At 36.7% G+C, this 20,552-nt stretch overlaps 1 protein-coding gene across 4 annotated transcripts in view; it reads right to left on the reverse strand.

The window, feature by feature from the left end:
• Nucleotides 1-20,552, reverse strand: part of ROBO2 (roundabout guidance receptor 2) — a 950,293-nt gene that overhangs the window by 118,893 nt on the left and 810,848 nt on the right. For all 4 annotated transcript variants that reach the window (XM_074901798.1, XM_074901780.1, XM_074901788.1 and 1 more), the window contains exons 6-7: nucleotides 6,482-6,609; nucleotides 3,157-3,168 (exon numbers count right to left, since the gene is read on the reverse strand). In XM_074901798.1, coding sequence (XP_074757899.1) covers nucleotides 3,157-3,168; nucleotides 6,482-6,609 — 140 coding nt within the window. The remainder of the gene's footprint in view (nucleotides 1-3,156; nucleotides 3,169-6,481; nucleotides 6,610-20,552) is intronic.

Here is a 20,552-nt window from a genome sequence, read left to right on the forward strand (position 1 = left end):
ATGATAGAAATGGTCTAAACAGCGATAAATATCTTGTTCCCTAAACCCATCTGCTGTAAACCCTGTTGGAAATCTTTTCAAAAGGTTATAAATAAAAGAACATCTATTTTAAAAATGGGCAACACATTTATTCCTCGCAGCAAATCCAAATATGATGAGTAATCTAGCGTAGAGCTGTTAAATTAACCAGCTGACATCCACCTCAGGCAGAACCATACCTTGTTTTGTCTATGTAGTATATACCATATGCTAATAACTGCTTGAACTAAACATAGTCATTGATAATCCCACTCCTGAATTTTCCACTCAAGCTGAAAGTTAAATAAAAATATCACAACCGACAGAATATAAATATTTGAAACAGGCAAAAACTGAATAGAAAAAAAAATCCATTTGCATAAAGAATTGCAATCCTGGAACATTAAAAATGTATTTCTCTATTTTTCAGTGACAAGCCATTGAAAGAAAATGGTTTGGTCTTGAGTAAACACAATAAAGACAAAACATGTCTTCTTTGAATTGGAGTTAGTGATGAAAGGTAGAGGTACCTAGATAATTCTCAGATGTCACGAAAGAATATAAACTTATAATCAGCTTCCCTGCAGTTTAACACATACATAAATATATAAAAACACTTCTGTTAAGTGTCACCCTCCTAGAGAGCTATGAGCTTAATAACATTAAGTAGTGTTTGCTTTAGCTTCCTTTCTGCAAGGAGAGGTAGTTTTGCTCTGCATTTCAGTTAACCTGCTGAACAAAAATATTCTACAAGATTTGACTCACCATTCTTGTCAAATGACAATTTTAACAGAAGATCATTTGGACTTCTTGGTGGGGAACTGGTGATGGAGAGGGAAGTTACTTTGTTTTGCCTTATCAGCCTTTAAATTTAAAAGAAACAGGATAGGTAGCCTCCTGCTTTGCCTACTTTTGAACTAAGTAAGAGCTATGAACTGTAGAAATCAGTTTAAGCAAAAAAACAATTAAAAAACCCCCCACACTATTGTAAGGACAGCATTGCCTTTCCTACTGATACAGGATCAGATGAAAGTGATCTAAAGAAACTGATCTGCTTATAGACAGCAATCACTACATACAAACTTGTATGGGAGTTCTACATGTTAAACATCTTTGGGGTTGGATTTATTTACTTTTTTTTTTCACAATGAGAATCACTAAATTAAATAATCTGATAAAGACCATATGCCCCTATAATAATTATTTTAAGGTCAACCATTCTATTTTATGTTTCCTGAATAAATCATGTAAAACATGAATTGTCTTTGTACCAGATGTTCACTTGCAACAAAATAAAACAGCGTAGGCAGGCAGCGAATATGCCAAATTGACCATTGCATGGTCACACAATGGGATCATGTACCTGGACGTAAAGTAACTTGAGACCAAGAGCTTCTGTATAAGCTTTGGAGATGGAATCATGGGTGATTCAATGGCCTGAAAAGTCTTTAAAAAGAATCAGTGTTCTGAAATGAGACACCGTCAACACTTTTGAAACCTGTAATTTTCTTGTGAATCTCCAGTCATCTATGTTATGCGGCTTTCAGAGCCTGAAATAGTCTCTATTTTGTGACTTTTTTTCTTGTCTTTATTTTAAGAGTGAGAAAAATTAGAAAAATATCTAGAAGTTAAATACTTTTAATCTTGTAGCATTTTCTTAGTGAATGAAGAAGCAGACATAACCCCTCTCTCTCTAACATGAAAGATTTACCTTAGAAACATACTAAATTCATACTATATTCTCTAAGCGAAGGAAAATTTTCCTACAAGTTTACTTCAGTTTTACACTGTTATAATTCCTGGGAATTAATTTATTGAGAACTAGTATAATGCAAAAGTGATACAGTACTGACTGGGGTTTAAAGCTTGCTATCAAAATCCCAAATGGAGAACAGTGAATTTCCATTCTTCACAGAGAATTCTCTAGGTGTGGATTAGCCATGCTGTGACTGCAGAGGTACTTGGCTTGGCTCTATGTATGCTAGTTCAAGCAAGCTAATAAGCATGGGATCACCTTGGTTCTGGAAACAGAGACCTAACCTGGATTTTATATTTAAATTATTCCAACCTTTCTTCCTCCAAACTTGTAACAATGAAGAGCTGAGACACGTTGAAACTTACAAACTTTAGTCAAACACATATCTAACAAAATTTTGACAATAAAGACCAAACCCCTCAGCAATCGCCATAAATACCAGTACTGACTTTTCACACTAATTCAAAAAAATCAGACTAACTATATTATTATTCTAAAAGATTCTAAACAGACACTACAAAAAGAGAGGAGCAGTGCAAGTGGATAAGTTATTTAGAAAATCCATATAGGCACAGAGTAAACATCCGTGAAATAAAACTAAATAATACGTTCAGGATATTTCTGAACACCAAAAGCAAATTTCAGCTACTGACAGTTGCAAATTTTCCATTATGCTCAGTTAGATTTTTATAAATTTTCAGAACTAATTGCAGAGACATAGGAAAAATTTAAAATTTTCAGTGTAGGAATTAAAAATCCAGGGGTTGTCTTCCTCTGGACTTGTTATTCAGTACAGTCTGCATTCTATACAGTGCATTCCAAAATGCACTCCAAGATGACTCAATGGCAGAAATCAGTGATGGACTTTCTTAACAAGCACGGAAATCTACTCCAGCCCCTCTTCAATTTCAGGACTACTTCATTTCAAAACTCTTTGAAAGTTACAAGAAAGACGGGACATGCAAAGCCTGTGCTTTTACTGCATAGCAGTAAAAGCATAATGAGCTGATTGTTTAGGGCCTGGTAGAAGCTCACCAAAGTCAATACAAACATTTCTGTTGATTTCAATGGCTTTTATACCAGGCCCCTAAATAGACTGTTAAAAACATCCGAATATGTGATTTTGGCTCCATATCACCAGACTCACCCTGTTTCACTGATTGATATTTGTTGGTGATTTGACAAATGCATTTATACATGAGACAGCAGAAAATATGAAGTTCAGAAATAGTACTTTGTCAGTCAAAATCACTTGCCTGGTGTTAGACAGTTAAAACTATTAAGCACTGACTGTTAATTTCAGCCAGTTAAATGCTCTTGCAAATGAAAGATGAAGCATTGCATGAAGCCATGCTAAAATGGATAGAAGGATGGTTACTTACCAACGGGGCGAGCTGTTGACATTACAATGGTGTAGTGAGAACATAAAAAAGAAATTAAAAAAAGAAGAATATCTGTCAGAATGCATGACGTGTAATGTTACCTTCCACTATGGATACTACCATGATTGCTAACCCCTCAAATGACAGCCTAAGTAAAACGTTTACTGTTGTTATTGTTTAGTTACGTGCCACTATTATCACATTTATTTGAGCATAGCATCTGAACAAGCTGACTGGAAACATTCTCTGAGAAACATTTTTATTATCTTCGCATGCCATCATCAAGTATCATTGTTAATGCCTGATAAAAGAAAAATTGCATTGCATTAGCACAAACTTTTAGATCCTGATAAACACATCAATTTAAGCCGCAGACAGTCAAATGTCATGTCAGTAGATGCAAGGCGTTTGCTTTCTGAGTCAAATACCAAATTAATTTTAAGCATGACCAGTCAGTACAGCAGTAAGGGCTACAGAAAGCCCAGGATTGTTTTTCTCATTCAATAATGGGCATAAAAGCTTACAGCACACTACTTTTTCCTCACTGACAGGTCTGATGAAAACATAACAAATAGGCTGAAATGGCCACAGGGATTCCAACCCAGAACCTCCCAAATTACTGCTTAGATAACTTCTACTTCCTAAAAAAATTGCTGCTAAATGATCGACAGGTTAATGCTGTTTCGGGTTGATATCAAGATTGAAAGCTGCTGCTGCAACAAGTGATTTCTTGATTACAGCAACAGCCCTTCATTATACTTGTGCTGGGGAAGAAGGCTGTCAGTCCCTCTTAAAATATAGACATCCCCTTTCAGAGGAGCTGAAAAATTGGACATAAAATTGACTCCAGGTTGCATCTGTGTAGGCAAAACTTCCCTTATTTTAGCAGCAGAAGTAGTTACACATTTCTGGGCAACAGCACAGGTGGTTGTTGTTGTTTTTTTTCTTTTTAAGAAATTAATCAGCTCTATATCCTTATGTGCAGGCTATGATCAACTGTAAGATACGCAGATTCAGAGGTAACACAGCATACAACGACCTTAGTTCTCAACCTTTCTCTGGCTTTATCCTTATTTTACCATACCCACTTTATTTAACTGTTTCAAGCCTGCTTCCCTTTCACACCCATCATCAGACTTTCTTGCTTCTAATATTATGGACATATTCCTTCTTCTGCAGCAAGATGAGGAATAAAAGTGATAGGCATCTTTCCAAGAGAGGGCATGAAGGTTCTGTCACAGAATTCAAATTCTGTTGGTTTCGTGACAGCGTAAGACAAACTTCCTGACTATATCCTCATCCCCTGCTTTGAGAAGATGGAGCCATGAATGAGGGAGCTAAGAATTATGACATTGTTGTGAGGTTTGCAGCTGTAACTACATGACACCTGCAAAGACCAAGGCATGCTCAAAGTAAATTTTGAAATGCTATGTGGTTTTGCTCCTCTACGTGACAAGTGGTTACAGTAAAAGCAGTTTCAGATAAAACTGACAAAAGTTTAAGAATTCAGAATTAAGGCTTCCTTTAATAAAAAAGACTGTTGTTCATGGTCCCTTTAAAGTCAATGGGAGTTTGTCCAGCCCTTTGTTTTCAGAAAATTCAGAGTAATAGCCTTTTCCATTGAATTTCTTGGCTTTTCTCATTTTCTGTCATATCCTGAACATTTAATATGCTTATAATATCATGGCTTCCTTTGTGCTGGATAAATACTATGAATTTGCCTGTAAACGACAAAGAGAAATTTGGGGGGAGAAATACCCGAGATAATGAAAACCTGCTTTTACTGTAGGAAAATCGATTAAATTATATATTTCCTTGGGTTTTTTCACTTTAATTTCATCAGGTTCAAGCTTCAGTGATTTAAAAGGATTTTTTGCTTGTTTCTAGCTATTGTTTATATCACAAGTCTGGGTAGCAAATCTGAAAGGCTTGCCCCAGTAATGTATACAGTGGACACAGTTCTAGGAGTGTTTAAAGGCTATCGAATTGGTTGCCAGATTCTGCCTGTGACAAAGGAACAGAGTGAGAGTATTTCTGGGAGTTTGCTGTAGTGACTATTTTTCTTACGTTACAAAATGGAAGAACGTCTCAGACAAGCATGTAGCAGGTAAACCTATTTCTTCAGCTTAAAATGGGAAGAGCTTCATTATCAGTTATTGTTTAAAGCAAAGATGAGGTAATATTTTAGCAGACGGATTATCACAATATTCTCTTTTCTTTGTTATATACTAACATTTCCCCCCCATCTCCCACCCCCACCCCCACCCCCAGCTCAAGCCACTCGGTGCTTTTTTTTTCCCTTTGAATTCAGCAAATTAAACTGAACTGTGTCCATGCATTAAATGGATGGAAATGGAAGCTGGCCTCTTGGGTCAGTTGACCCCCGTTCTAATAAAGCAATCCACTGAGACTTTGAACATTTGATTTAATGTGTATGAAAAGAGGAGAACAGATAAAGCTAAAAATGTTTTTATTAACCTTTCACAGCTCTACTGAAAACCGTCAGCATGCACCACTAAACTGTGAAATAGTGTCTGCATGATATCCATTGTGCCAAATTGCTGCTTATCTTTTGGAATGAAGTAATAACTATTATATTCTATTTACTCATATGGAAATATTAGCCTACAAACTTTTTCCCTCCCCATAATCTTTAGCATGTCTATATCTTCTGTCACAAAAGACATTTTGGCAACTCATTATTCTACCAGTCTTAAAACCTCCTTACCACATCTAACAGCAGCACATAAACACTGAGTGGATACTAGAGACCAAGAATATTTTAGGGGACAATATGTTAGTCTTCACCTTGTAATACTTACAAAATCAATCTTTTTCCTTTGGCTAGGGTTTATTTTCAGATAAAGAATAATGGTAGAGAGTTTAATTATAGCAGAGGTAATTACATAATAAAACTATCTGCACTATGTTTGGCATCAATAAACACAGTTACTTACTGTACTCCTTATACTTACTAGAGAAAAGAACATGAATAATAGCTTAAACTGGTGGCTCACATATTAAAGTCTATGCCCATGGTTATGTAGTGCTTGCTTATACATATACATGCATCTGTTCTTCAATAAAAAACCACTGGAACATTGGAACAGCTCTTTAAATGCAGGGAGATCCTGTCCTATTGAAGTCAGTTAAAATTTTGCCTGAGATATGAACAGGATTTCACCTCTGTTGTAAATCAGTACAGCACCCGCAGTTGCAAAGGGTATGTGAAACCTGAACATTGCCAGGTAAGGATGTGGCCCATTCCATCCGAAAGCAGTTTATCCATATAGGACACAGGCCCTCCCTCCATGGGAACACTCACCTCGCACAGTGAGGGTAGCAGAGGCTTCCACTTTTCCAACTCGATTCTCAGCAATACATGTGTAAGTTCCTTCATCTGTACTCATGGCCTTCTTAATGCGCAAAGTGTAGTCATCCTTGATGTCATACCTGCATTACAGAAGAAGAATGAAAACTCTTTCTGTAGACAACAGAAATGAACAAAAACTTTCACCTGGAATAAGCCAGTCTGAATCTATCTTGAAGCCAGCTTTGGAAGATAAATTATTATCTAGCATTAGATAATTTCACCAAGCGTTAATCTTCATGACATTTTTATTGCACCCTGCATTAGTTAGAAACTTTACATAAAATTAGTATTGCTATGTTCAGTCAGTATTAGGGCTTTATTAATAATATCATTCACTTTGTCCTTGATCTAGAGCAATAAGACAGAATTAAGCTATCAGGCATCAGTTATCAATACATGACAGCTCAGGTTTATCACGCCTTTAACTATGTGAGCTACACATTTTACCTTTTGCCGATTTGGAAATTTCCCTTTTTATATAGTATTTCTGTACAGCAGCAACCCCTTAGGGAAACTGTGAGCATGTTGGGTAGGATCTGACACTGCAAGATTACAAACAGTAAAAGATATATATTTAAGCTCTGGAAAGTGACATTTATTGAAGAGGCACATTAAATGAGATTTATCAATTTCACAGAAATTCCACAGAATGATTCGTTAAGGTTGGACCATAACATTTTTTCTTTCTTAAAAGAAATTAGAAACAATTTAGTTATGCTTTGTCCATTTCTTTGTTTCTACTATTGTAATAATTGTAAAACTATGAGTATGTATAAAACTTGAAATAATACAAAGTACTTCAGCATGCAGTAAACATTCATTTTCAAGGCATTTAAAGTGCTTACACCTAGAAAAATATTTTCAGTTAAATTGTTATTATCCTGCAGAAGTCATGCTTAACAAACTATTTTAGGCTCTGATCCAAAGCTCATTAAACTCAACGGGAGACTTCATCTTGTATGAAATTTCTTTGGCTCCCAAATCAGTAAAACCCTGGTTTTCGGCATGGGTATTTTACTCGTGAAATACTCTCTTGTAAAATTATTTTCAACAACATTTCTTCTAGACATAATAAGCCCATGATACCTTAAGTCACCTTGAATCTAGAATTATCTTCATATTCTCATGTATGAAATAGTGAAACAGGAATATGAAACTAAGGAAAGATCGAGACTTCAGGAGATGTCAGAACTCTTTCTCATTGTATCACACTCATGACATAACACTGGAAGAACTAATTTACCTCCTCTGTTATACAGTAAAGACTTTGTAGACTTGTTCAGCAAACATATTGAAATAATATAGAAGAGCACCCTTAAATGTTTTGATGAATAAAAATGTAATGCAGTTAGTTACAGGAATGTTGTGAGGGTCTGTGAGTATTTTTAAATGCTTTGGGAATCTGAAACATAATATACATTGTTATTTGGTTCGTTTAGTATAGATTTATAGAGAAAGCACTATGTGCTAACAGACTTTAAAGCATCTTAACTCAAAGGATCCTATATGTTGAAACACTTAAAGTTCCGTTATGTCTAATTAAAGCTCACAATTTCAGTTAGAGCATTACTAGCAGTTCCAAGAATAAAGAGATATCAAGACATAGCTTCACTCACCACAATACAATAGTTTCATTTTATATTCAATAAGTCCATTCTATTCACTAGCAAAAAACAAATTTAAAAAGAGCAAATTGAGGCTAACCATTCTGTCAGAGGTAAACATAAACACATATAATATACCTTTTGTTAGGTATTACACTTAATTATATGCATATGCAGTATCTCAGGTTTAACTAATGAATAAGAGCTATGCCAAGGGGAAGAATAAGTAGATATTATGGCAGACTTCAGAAATTTAGAGATGATTTTTGCGTTAGCATAGTACCATTAGGGGTGGGGGGAAGCTATGACGCAGGAGAAGTTAATATGCAGTTTCTGGAGCAGTACAGATCTATTGCAACTATATTCAACAGCCATATGCAGTTGAGGAACATTTTTTTCTCCACTACTCACAAATGATGTCATTTTGCATGTTGTGCTGCACTAGTCAATGGCAAATTGAAATCACTGCTTTCATAAGAAAGAAAAGGCAAATTGTCTCGCTTAAAAATCTCAAGAATATGATAACAGTATCCCACAATGATGGAGCAGTTATTTGTCTTTGGCGACCACAGAGTTGCAGACGAGAGAAAATGCTTATTTTCTTGACATGAAGCCAGCCCTAGGGGACTAAAAATATAAAGTTGTATTCAGCTCCTGTAAGATGAGAAAACTAAGATCAGTTGTAATATAAATATGAGTTGGATATAGGAATCACAGTTATAAAGGTGGGCAACAATTAGCCATTTATTTCACTGCTTTTTTCCTTTATTTTTTAGGACAAATAATATCCCTGTGGTTCAGTAACCGCTGCCGAGATAAAACCAGACAGGCAGCAGGACTGTATCTGACTGAGTGGTCGCTTGAACTGGGATGCAGGCTGCCTGGGACAGGGCCCTCCAGTCTGCTGTGGGCTGCAGCTGACCCACTCTTCTTCATCTCACTGACGTGCTGGTGCCGGCATGCCAGCCAGCTGCCTTGGAGGCTTCGTCAGTCTTTATGCTTGCACCTGCCAATCATGCAAATTGTGCAAAGGCTGCTGGGGGAACGAGCCAGCTGCATGGCATGCCAGGACGCAGAGTGAGGGTGCAGACATCATCTCCCACTTGGGTTGTGAAACGGAGGGTGGCGTAAACATGTTGATATCATAGCCCAGTTATCAATTACTTCAGAGAGAGGTCCAGCTCTCCCAGTCTGCTTCTCCAACAAGGCCATACTGGGTTTTTAGACCACCATGACAGAACATGCCATCTAGCAATTAGAGTCATACATAGATGGACCCATGGGACACTATAACCATCTGCTGTCCTAAGTATTGATATGCTGTCCCTCAGTCATCTGTTCCACCCACATTGTCCCCAGAAGTCACAATGGTTCAGTGAAGAGCTTTGACAAATGAAACAGGCAGGAAGGAGAAAGGAAGAAAACTGGCTTTTAGCCTCATCCACAGCACCATAAGGAGTTTGCGTGAGAAATGAAACACGAAGTAAAAAGGAGGGGAGCCTGAATATGTTTTCAGTTTCTCAAGCATCCACCTGCACAGCTTTGAGCAGTGTCTTGTTTCCTCTCCATCCTAGAGCCTCATATTCCCATAGGAAGATGTTTTCAGCTGAGTTTCTGGAGAAGTTCACTCTCATCAGGATTAGTGCTACTGAACACTTGGGAATCAGGATCAGGGCCTATCTGACTGCTAATACCAATCACAGAGAGGTTACCAGACTCCTGGATTGATGGGTGAATGGTGGAAAACCAGAAAGTACTAGTTAGGTTGGTCCTTAACTTTGCCAGGGCACTAAGAAGGCAATGCCTTTAAAGTATGTGCAGTGTCAAGAAACACCTTCAGACATATTCCCCAAATATTGCTGACTCCCAGCCAATTAATGACAACATTCAGCTAAAAACATTGAGCATCAGATATAAGTTTCTCAAGTTTATGACCATCTAACTGATTTTAAGTACTTCTCTTTGTAAAACATTTGGAGGTGCTTAACCTTTTGGTTCAGTTTAGACTTCAGCCATCTGACTGAGCTGAGAGAGGTCTTTTAAACAGCTAGTCACCCTGTGCTTAGATAGAAACCAGCCACTCTTGGGCACCACATTACATAATTTCTGTTCTACAAGTAATAGTGAGAGCAAGTCTGCCTTTAATTAACCAAGAAGGAAGGGGCGGTGGGGCAGGGGGTAGGGTACTGGAAAAGAAGAAAGAAACAGAGAAACAACAAACAGATGAGAAAACACTGCTGGTGAGGAAATTCTGATAGAAATTGGGTGATTTTGAGTGAAATCTGGCAGTCTCTGGCACATATGAATGCATTCATTGTTGCTAGTTTTGATTAATGACAGTTGTACAATAGTGTGCTGACAGTCACTGCCATACAGACACAATTTTTTTTTTTATATGAAACACTGCTGAAAATGCAACCCAATCAGATTTGGCCCCTAAACAACATGTGCTATCATCACTGTACCGTGAATTGAGATTGATTGGTAACCAGCTGTGACAAAGTGGGAAAAAGAGCCTTGTCTTTTTCAAGAAAAGAAAAGAAGAAAAATAAAAAACTGAATTGTGTCAAAACCATTACCATCTGCTCAACCAAATAACAAATAAAACAAAACACATTAACTGTTTTTAAGTATCACAAATTAATGTACTGAGGTTGGATTCATGCACTGGTTTAAGAATCTAAGAATAATCTTGAATTAAACTGGTTTTGTCAGGGTTATAATTTTTTTCCTCATATTCAAAAGCGTTATTCTGTTCATACTCTGCCACCAGTGTTCCATGGTTATCAAATAAAAAAAGGAGAGAGAATTTACTGAACTTAGAGAGATTTAGCAATAAGCTTTTCTGAATTTGATATGCATTCTACTGAATGCTTCACAAACCCCCTAGATTGCCAGATTTTCAAAAATGTGTATGCAGCTATACATAAAAATATATGCATCTCTTTGTCACATGCATAGGTACCAAAATTGTGTCTGCAGCTGGAATCATTATATTCCTAGATATCCCAGTAGGCCTAATTGGTAATACAAGGATGCACTCGCTTCAGCAGTGTACTTTAAAGTTGTGAGAATGCATTACTGAATTCAACAAATCCAACTCAAAAAGTCACATTTCTTGCTAAAGGGAGTTTGCAAGAGAAGAAGTTGTGAAGTGATGCCACTGGCCTCAAAAAATTTACATCAATTTATGCTAGGCACCATTTTTTTTCTTCCAAAATACTACTGTAAATAATAATTAAAAAATATAATAGAATCTTTGCATGTAAGCTTTGTGAGCTTTCCTTTTTTTAAAAAAGATGGCACAAAAATTACTTTGCTCTATTTTCTTCTGCCTGTTTGCCAGGCTATTTTGCAAAACAAGCACAAAGCTCCAAGATTACTCACAACATCAATGATTAGGGAGCCCAAATAGAGAGAAGCTACAGGCCAAAACCAGAGTAAACAGGAGGCAGTTAAGGAGGCTTAAGCTTCTATCTCCACTTCTCTTTTGTGGTGCTGGCACTTCAGCTCCCAGCATAGTGCCACAGCTTTTCACAGGCTCCTAGGCTCCCTGTGCCAGATGGAGGGAGCCAGGGAGAAGCTGCAGTTGGACAGAAGTGTGAGCTCCTTACCTGCTTCAGCCTTCTGTGAGCCAGAAGCAGAAGGGAGAGCCTCCATGCCCACTGGTGAGGCAGCCACCCCTACTGCCAGCTCCCTTACAAGCAATGTTGGGTTTTTTTTCACTTCCATCCCATGCACTGGTAAGTGGAAGAAGAAAGAAGGACCAACCTCCTTGAGTGACAGCTTTCTGAGGGAAAGATAAAGGAGTCTCTGGTTTTCTTTCCCTAGCAAAACCTGAATCAGTGGCAGAGAGAGTATGAATGTATACATTTGTGTGCACTGGTCACAAACTGCTCTGTTGTACTCCTGAAATCAAGGTCGCTTGTTGCTGGGTAGCTCTAAGACACTGCTTATAGTTATGATAAATTGAGCTATCATGGATCTACCCTCAAGCTGCTGACAGGACTGCTGCCCCTCACATCTACAAGTCTAGTTTCCCATTTATTCTTTGGCTATGCCATTCATGCCAGAGAAAGGTATAAGGCAATGTGACATCACCTTGAATTTCTTCGTGCAAGGCATATATGCAAGCATTCATATAAAACAGTTCACTGGCTTCATTCCAACAAACCAGAAAAAGAGCTAAGCGATACAGGTTACTATTCATTAATTTGATTTTCTTAAAATATACTGACAGCAGGTTCTGTTTTAGTCCAAAATCTTTTATGAGTTGTGATGAGCAGATTATTTGTAATTTCTTATAATGAACACTCTCAACTGCAATAATCTAAAACACAAACCCACACTGCACTGTGCCTTAAACCAAGGCATTCAATAAAATGGCCTAAATCTCATAAAAGTTCTATACAGACATTGGGCCAACATTGTGAAACCATTCCTGTATCCAAGGAAATGGTGTTTTCCCACTTCTCTGGAAGCATTACACCATGCAGTACTACTCTCACATGCAACCACGTAACTAGTGCCTCACAATATCAGTAGCCATGGGCTCAGGAGAGAATCAAGAAAGAAAAATGAGACCGCTTCTTTATTCTCTTTGAAATAATTTGGAAACAAATGTTAAGAACAAAACATATGTTTGGGAATCAGTGACTCAGTAAAAACTATCTAAACTGATGCAGGCTACATCTTTTACCTCTACATCTTTGTTCACACAGAGAAGGACTCATAGGGAATTACCACATGATAATTACCCAAAATGGGCTTCTGATTTGATTTTAGTTCCAGACAGACCTCCACATTTCACAAACTGGAACGTCAGTGGAAGTATGAGCTAAGAGACCATGTAATGACTTGGCATGGAGACCTATCCTCCTATCACCAGAAGTAGTCCTTTTGCTCACAGATGAGACACATTTGTCAGGCACTTGGGGAGATCTGTAATATTAATGCCTGTGTCATAAATTCATCCATCAGAAAAGTACCCTTGATTGTCAGGGTTACCTGCTCAGCACATGCCACTGAAATTAATTTTAAGGAAAAACAAAACACTGGTTTTGTCCATTTCTATTTTTAAAAAATTGAAATGGTACTACAAGGATTGGAACACTGTAAGAAGATCTGAGCCCAGGCTGGCCTCTTGCATTCACTAAGTATGGATTGCTGCATTTTTTTTAACATGACCACACAGATTATGAGTAGTTTGACATAAACAGAATTTGTGTTGGCCTGTCTATTATTATTTGCCTTAAGCATGATGAATGATTATGATAAACTTGTCACAAGAACTAACTGAAATATTTTCTAATCTGTATTTAGAATCACTAACCAACCTTGAAGTGGTAATTAAAGATGAAGTCATATTAATGTTTTAATGAAGGTGCCTTCAACATTACAGTTGAGCCAGAAATCATATTATTAAAATGTGTATTTTGCTAATGTTAAGTAATTCTCAGCATAGTATTTATCAATAGGAACGGGAAAGCAGTTTTTAGTGTTAAAACTTTAACCTTGCAGTGTTTTCATTAACTGTTTTTGTTTGGTTTTAACTGTGATGACATTTTTTATATCTCATTCAGTGATGCAATGTGTTAAAGCAGAAGAAATCCCTGCAGGCCAGCCATTCCAGTAGCATCAATGATGCTGTGGTCAGAGCTCTTGAATCATACTTCCACTTGGACATATAACTACTAGCTTCCCTCTTCCTGCTCTCCTGAGGGTTTTACAGAAAGACTGCATAGTTAACTACCTTTACTTTTTCATGCTATAATTTTAGTAGTCAATAAACTGATAATAGTAAGCTTAAACTGTTTGATATCCTTACACTTTTCAAGAAAGCAGCTATCTCAATATTCTGAAACTTATAAATACAATGTTAAACTATGTGATTACTAAGCTTTTACTTAGTATACTCTGATTTCCAGATACTAAAGAAAGATTCAAGCACTAGAATGAGTATTTTGAGTGAAATTCTACATTAAGTTTTCTTGGATCTCTTTTCTGCAAGACCATTTAATAACTGCAGTCTTCTGTGGGTGGAAAATTCAGAGAAATCCATGTTTGAGGCCACTACCACTGGCATTAAATTTTGTTTCAGAACTCTGCTAGTGACTTCATTAATTCTCAGAAATGTAACAATTTTAGGATGTTAAATAAGAGAGAATAAAAAATAAAACATTCTCTTGTGACAATCCTATTGCAAGTGCGCTGCCAGTGATCACTTCATAGATCACCAACGGTTCACGTAGCATAAAGAGAAAACATGTAGGCAGGACTGCTAGTTGACACAATTGCTTTACGGTTGCTGTCTGTGGAGTTGTAAAGCTATTTTCCCACCCTTGACCCTTATGTAAGCAACTGGAGACTGTTTTCATGCATCTGCAAACAGACTGCCTGAAACAATAGCTCTTCTTCAGCTCTGCGGTGAGAACTGACACTTAACATGAAGCCAATTTAAATGTCAATGTTATTAACCATTTCGCTGCCGATCAAGTCTAGCAGAGCCATGCATCGAACAGTTTTGCTCACAGCATTTAATATTTCGTAGAAACTGAATGGCAGATAACTACTGGGTTAGACTACAGACCTCTGAGGTAACTGTGGGATGATGCATTTACAGGACTTTGTTCAATGCCATGACTTGAGGGATTTAAAATGTCAAAAAATACTCTAATTTACACTTTCACTTAGTCATGTATTCCTCAGAAAACGGTAAGGAACAGTTTTGCACTTACAGAACAGGAAGAGATCACTGACAGGCAAAATATCAATCAGAGAAGGGGGATACTCAACCAAAAGAACAACAGGAGGGAGTACCCCACCAGCACTGGGGTACATCATCTTGATGCTATATACACAACAATAAACCAAGCCCTGCCTCCTTTTTACCCCTCATCACCTCTGTATCTCTAAATGATATCTCTGGCATTACAGGAGAAGTTTCCTCAAATGATTCAACATAACAGCTAAAAAGATGCTTACACTGCACTCCGCTGAAATCTGCCTGTGTTCAGTTAGGCTACACAGACTCTCTGCAAGTTGCACTGCAGCTTGCTCTGTGCCAGCCATGTGCTGCATTAAACCCAAGATAACAACATCCTCTGCAAATCGCCTCCACTCCCTCCAGATGTATGTAAGAATACAAATAGCACATTAAACCTCTTTCTTTCACTGTCTCCTTTTGACAAGCCATTAAGAACATCCAATCTTCTCCCCTATGCTCCTCATAAAGGGACTTAATCTCTCCTTGATGCTTTAGCTTAGGAAACAAAAGATGGGCATGCAAATCATACTGGATCTAACCAGAGGTGATGAATAGTACACGTGATACAGCTAATATGAAAAACATCCTTTTTCCCTGACCCTTTATTTAAAACCATTAATTGTTATTAATTGCAACAGAAATTTGCTGATGCAACCAAAGATTATATCCATTACACTACTAAAACACACTCTTTACTCTAATTAATTTTCAATACACATTAGACTGCATTTTGTTACAATCTGCACAGAGATTAACTCGACCAAAGCACACAGTGCTGTAGTGTTATTAACTCATATTTCATTGAAAGGTCATTTTCCCCTTTGGTTGTATCTAGAGGAGGCTGTAGTTAAATACCTCACTATCCCATCCACAGAATACAAATAGAATTATGTACCACTGTGTTTATTCTTAAAAATTACTGTCTCTCTGGCTTACAGGGTCTTATCTGGTGATCATGGAGAAATACAAATGAAGAACATCTCTGGCTATCAGGCCCTTTCTGGATCTCCTCTTAAAAAAATATCTAACTTCTCTGAGTTTATTGGGATAACGTTTGCTGTCCTTGCATTTAAATCCATTTCAAAGATTTGCATCTGGCAGACAGTAAGACTTTTTAAAAATTTCATCATTTAGCCTTAGTTTTGAGCTCACAAGAAGCCACGGTGGAAAGCACAGAAATTATAGTACTTACGGAAAACGCACACCTATCAGATGTGTGACAGACAGTATTTCTGCCCAGGCTATGTGTATGCAATTACTTTTCAGGCACAAAGAGGCCAGTTTTAAAAACATAGCAAGACTGATATCTACACAGACTTTTGTCGTTGGAGCTAACACATATCTTAGAATAAGTTAAGCCTATACATAAGAAGGCATTTTCCCAAATAATTTTTAATGACTATTCCTAATATTTAGTAAATAAGAAAGCTTACTGTGCTGTTTATGATTGTCACTGCTGTGTGTTAATGCTCTGTTTCATTTAATAACCTGCAATCTCTTAACACTTAGCAATACACTTTGTGTAAACTACACATCATTGTTGTTCTGAAGCATCACTATTGGTTTTTCTGCCTACACTCCCATTGCGTGGGTGGCACGTAAAACAAATACCTCTTCCTGCTGGTGCAGTTGCCACTTTTCTTCTCTAGTACAATATTCATCTAATCAGACAGTGCCTGTAAATGCAACTTACAAGAGCAGGTTGTAATTTCATTAAAGATGTATTTACTGAGCTGAACCAGCTGTTCTGGGCTGGAATGCAAAAAAAAAAGCCCATGTGATTGCTACTCAGTCATTTTTAAGGCAACTGAAAAATACATTTGCTGAGCTATGTGAGTGAGAGTGAGTCTCCCAAAGAGCTGGCACTGCTAGCTTCTTCTGTGTAAAAGGTTTAAACAGTTATTAAAGTGTGTCATAAATTTTAACTTGTAATTGAAAATCTCTTCACTTCCTAAAAAAAAAAAAAAAAAAAAAAAATCTGTATTACTTGCTATGTAATTACAGACTATGCAGCTGCTCTCTTTGGCTTTACTAGAAAATTTGAGGACATGAAACACTGTACAAACCTTATTCAAATTTTATTAAATTGCTAGTCGTAGATATGCCGCTCTCATACTGGAGGCTCTCAAATAATATCACTTTCTTCATGTTATCAGGACTAAAAAGCAGATGAATCAAGTTGATCCAGGCCATATTGAGGAGTTCCTCACCACAGAGGAGACCATCAGTTCCTTCGCAGGAAAGTATAAACTCTATTTCTGCTAAGCAGACATCAAAGGGAAAGCTATCTGAACATGTGGCTGAAAAAACATTTCAACATATAAAGACAATTTTTATTTTATTTGCAGGTTCTCATCATTATGCATGGCCACAATTGTCTGAGTTGCTTTAGTACAATTTTTGTGCCATTTCCTTGCATCGCTTTATCATAAAAAGAAACCCTGTTCATAAAATAGTGAATCTAATATTTCAGCCAAAGGCATAGGGCTGGTGACCCCACAATATCCTGTTCACCTCCAGTAGTTTGACTTAAGTCATACTTGATTAATATTCCCTCACCTGTGTACCAAAGCTATGCTGTAATGATGGAGTTTTAGAACAACTAAAATAAAATAAACACCATGCACCTCTACCCTTGATTCACAATGTGTTTCAGTCTCAAGTCACCAATGCAAAATGGACAGCTTCTGGTAAAAAGCTTTAGACACCCCAGACCTTCTCCCAGTTGGTGCAGTATCAACATTTTTAATAGCAAAATTTAATTTGCAGCTATTGGTTTAAGCTCTAAACTGAATGTTCAAGTGCAAATAATTTAATCAATTAATTATCACAAGAGTATAAAAGAATGAAGAAAACGGTTAGTATACATAAGTCACAAACCTGTTTCCACCTGGTCCTTCATATCACTTTCTTAATTCCTGCCCAGTCATACACAGAAGAGCTCCATGATGTATACCACAGTCTTGGAAATCTCAAGTCAGGTCTACAGGATGTTGGACAATTAACTTCCTTTGACTGTTAGTGAGACTTATTTTTCCTAGGCATTTTTAAAACTTCCACTATAAGAACCACTATAAGGTTTTAAACACAAAACATGAACTATCATATTTGGCTTAGATCATTAGTTCAAAATAGCTAAAATTCGGAATGAAGACTTGCAGCCTCCAAATAGATTTATGTCCATCTGTTCTCAGTTTTAAAGCATAGTCATTCATACATTTCTCTGTAATTACATAGACAGTTCAACAAAATGGCTAAATTTTTTTAATAGTCATATTTTCAAACATTATAATTTCTTTAGAAGTTGCTTTTTTTACCTCATTCAATCCAATTGCAACTGGAGATGCTTACAGTTCATCAGGGACCTTTATAATTAAAACTCTAATAGCCTGAAATGATTTTCAAATTATTACTCAACACACCAATTGGTGCAGCAATACTCTTTATATTTGTCACCAGAAATTACTGTGATTTTCTCTTTGCTTTCACGTGTGTCACTAGAAAAGCTAAAAGTAAGATGGAAAAACAGAGAAAGATTTCTGAAAGACTATGGATCCAGTATCACTAACTCTGGCATTCACCAGGAGCAAATTACAGAAACAAAATGCATTCAAAAATTCAGTTTATCCCACTTAGCTATCACTGAACTAGACACTTTTGAAAGCTGATCTAATAATAGACACATTTAAAAATTTGCAGTACTTGTTGAAACAGGTACCTGCTATAACTGTCTTGTAATCTAGGGGTGAAGCCAAAAGGAAATTATTGAAAAAACAAAACCAGACAGAAGTGCGTAGAACATCGTTAGCTGTAGAAACAGGAAATTGATATTGAAAGCTATAAGACAAATAGCTGCACAGATCCGCTCAGAAGAAGGATTTATGCATGTAGGAAGAATAACAAAGGGAATTCCTTGAGGGTTTCATATTTCACTGTAGATGTTAAAATGCTTAAAATAAATTTCAGTTCAGAAGCAGAAAGTTAATTTCAGTTCTGCCTCAAAAAAGAAAAAAAACACTCCCACTTCATCAAGGAGGAAAAACTTAGTTCTCTCATCCATCCACTCATTCAGACTATACCTGGGCAAATTTATTTGCTTGTTATTAAAAAAAATCTATAAAAACAATAGCTTTTCTTTTAGATGTTCCAAGTTTATCTTCCTTGATTAAGCATCATGCAGCCTGGTTTGGAAACTTCCACTTTTTGGACAGTGAAGACTCTGCTTACATACCTTGCTATACAAATGATACATTTTAGAAAAGAAAACATATATTACTGATCATCAGAAGTATTTGCTTTCGAAGTGTGGATGTTGGACTCCACTAGATGACCCCAATCCACGTGGTGGTAACCCGCTACATGGGCAGGGGCAGTGGTAGTCCTCTATCACCCAAGGTGGTCTCTGGCATGAGATTCTTCAACCTTGCCCCTTCTTTACCCACCCCTCTGATGTACTGTGAAGCAGACATAAATGAAGACATACACCCACTTTCTGTTTTAAGATGCCAAAACACAGTAAGTGAAATGTTAAATAGCAGTGTAAAAACACTGCAGAACATTATGAGTAGTTTATGAGCCTGAAGTTGATTATGATCAGAATGTATCTGATGAACCTTCTCTTCTTTTTGTTAAAAGCCCACTGAAAACTGTCTATGCTTCCTGTTATATTTCTTCCTCCTTAGAAATACATCATGAATGTACAGAAAAAAATTACCTTGAATCACACAGTACTGTTTTTCACAGTAAGATAGAAAAGAAAAAGAAAGAACATAGTCATTAAAAAAATCTTAATAAAAGAGCATCCTAATCAAGGGCACTGTTGCTTCATCATCTACTACTTCTGCCTAGAAATAGACATGATTTGAAACAATAGAAGCAGCACAACAGTAAGAACAAATTACAGAAGCACAATGTATTTACTATGAACTACTCTACAATGCATATATATCAAGCAAAGACAAAAAATTAATCCTGCCATCCAAAAGTCTGCTCTTCAAAATATTTTATGTATTACATGCATACATATCTACCAATATAATTAGCAAAAAGCTATGTAATTTAATAATTTATTTTAAATTGCAAGGAAATTAATTTTAAAATGCAAGTATTTTTATATATATATGTATGTATCTGTACTTATACAGAAATGTATTTTTCTAGATTATATATCATTACATTAATATATTTAACTGAAGAACTGTAAGATATCTTACAAAGTTGAGGATATGGAAACTAAAACAGGTATTCTCCAATTTGAATCTTGAGATTTTCTTAAAGATTTACAATTTGAGAAACAAAAGATATTAACCCAAGATTGCCAGGAACCATCTTACCACATTTTTCACCTTGTTGGGTTGAAGATGTAAAACATGCTGTGATAAAGTAAGCAGACAGCAATATCTAACTTGTTTTAGTTAGGCCCAGTCTAGCAGTGCACTCACAGCACACCTAATATACACTGACACAAACTAGCCACAAACACCATTGCAGCTGCTTTTTTTTTTAAGATAATGATCGGAAGAGTAGAAATAACACATGCAGCCAGCCTACATAAATTCACTGTTTAAAGCACCTGTTTGAAGAACTATAGTTTTAGATTTTATTTTTTCCGTTCCTCAAATTCTATTGGCCACATCCCAGGAATAAGCAACAC

Source organism: Athene noctua, chromosome 1, assembly GCF_965140245.1.
Source record: "Athene noctua chromosome 1, bAthNoc1.hap1.1, whole genome shotgun sequence".
Taxonomy (NCBI): Eukaryota; Metazoa; Chordata; class Aves; order Strigiformes; family Strigidae; genus Athene; species Athene noctua.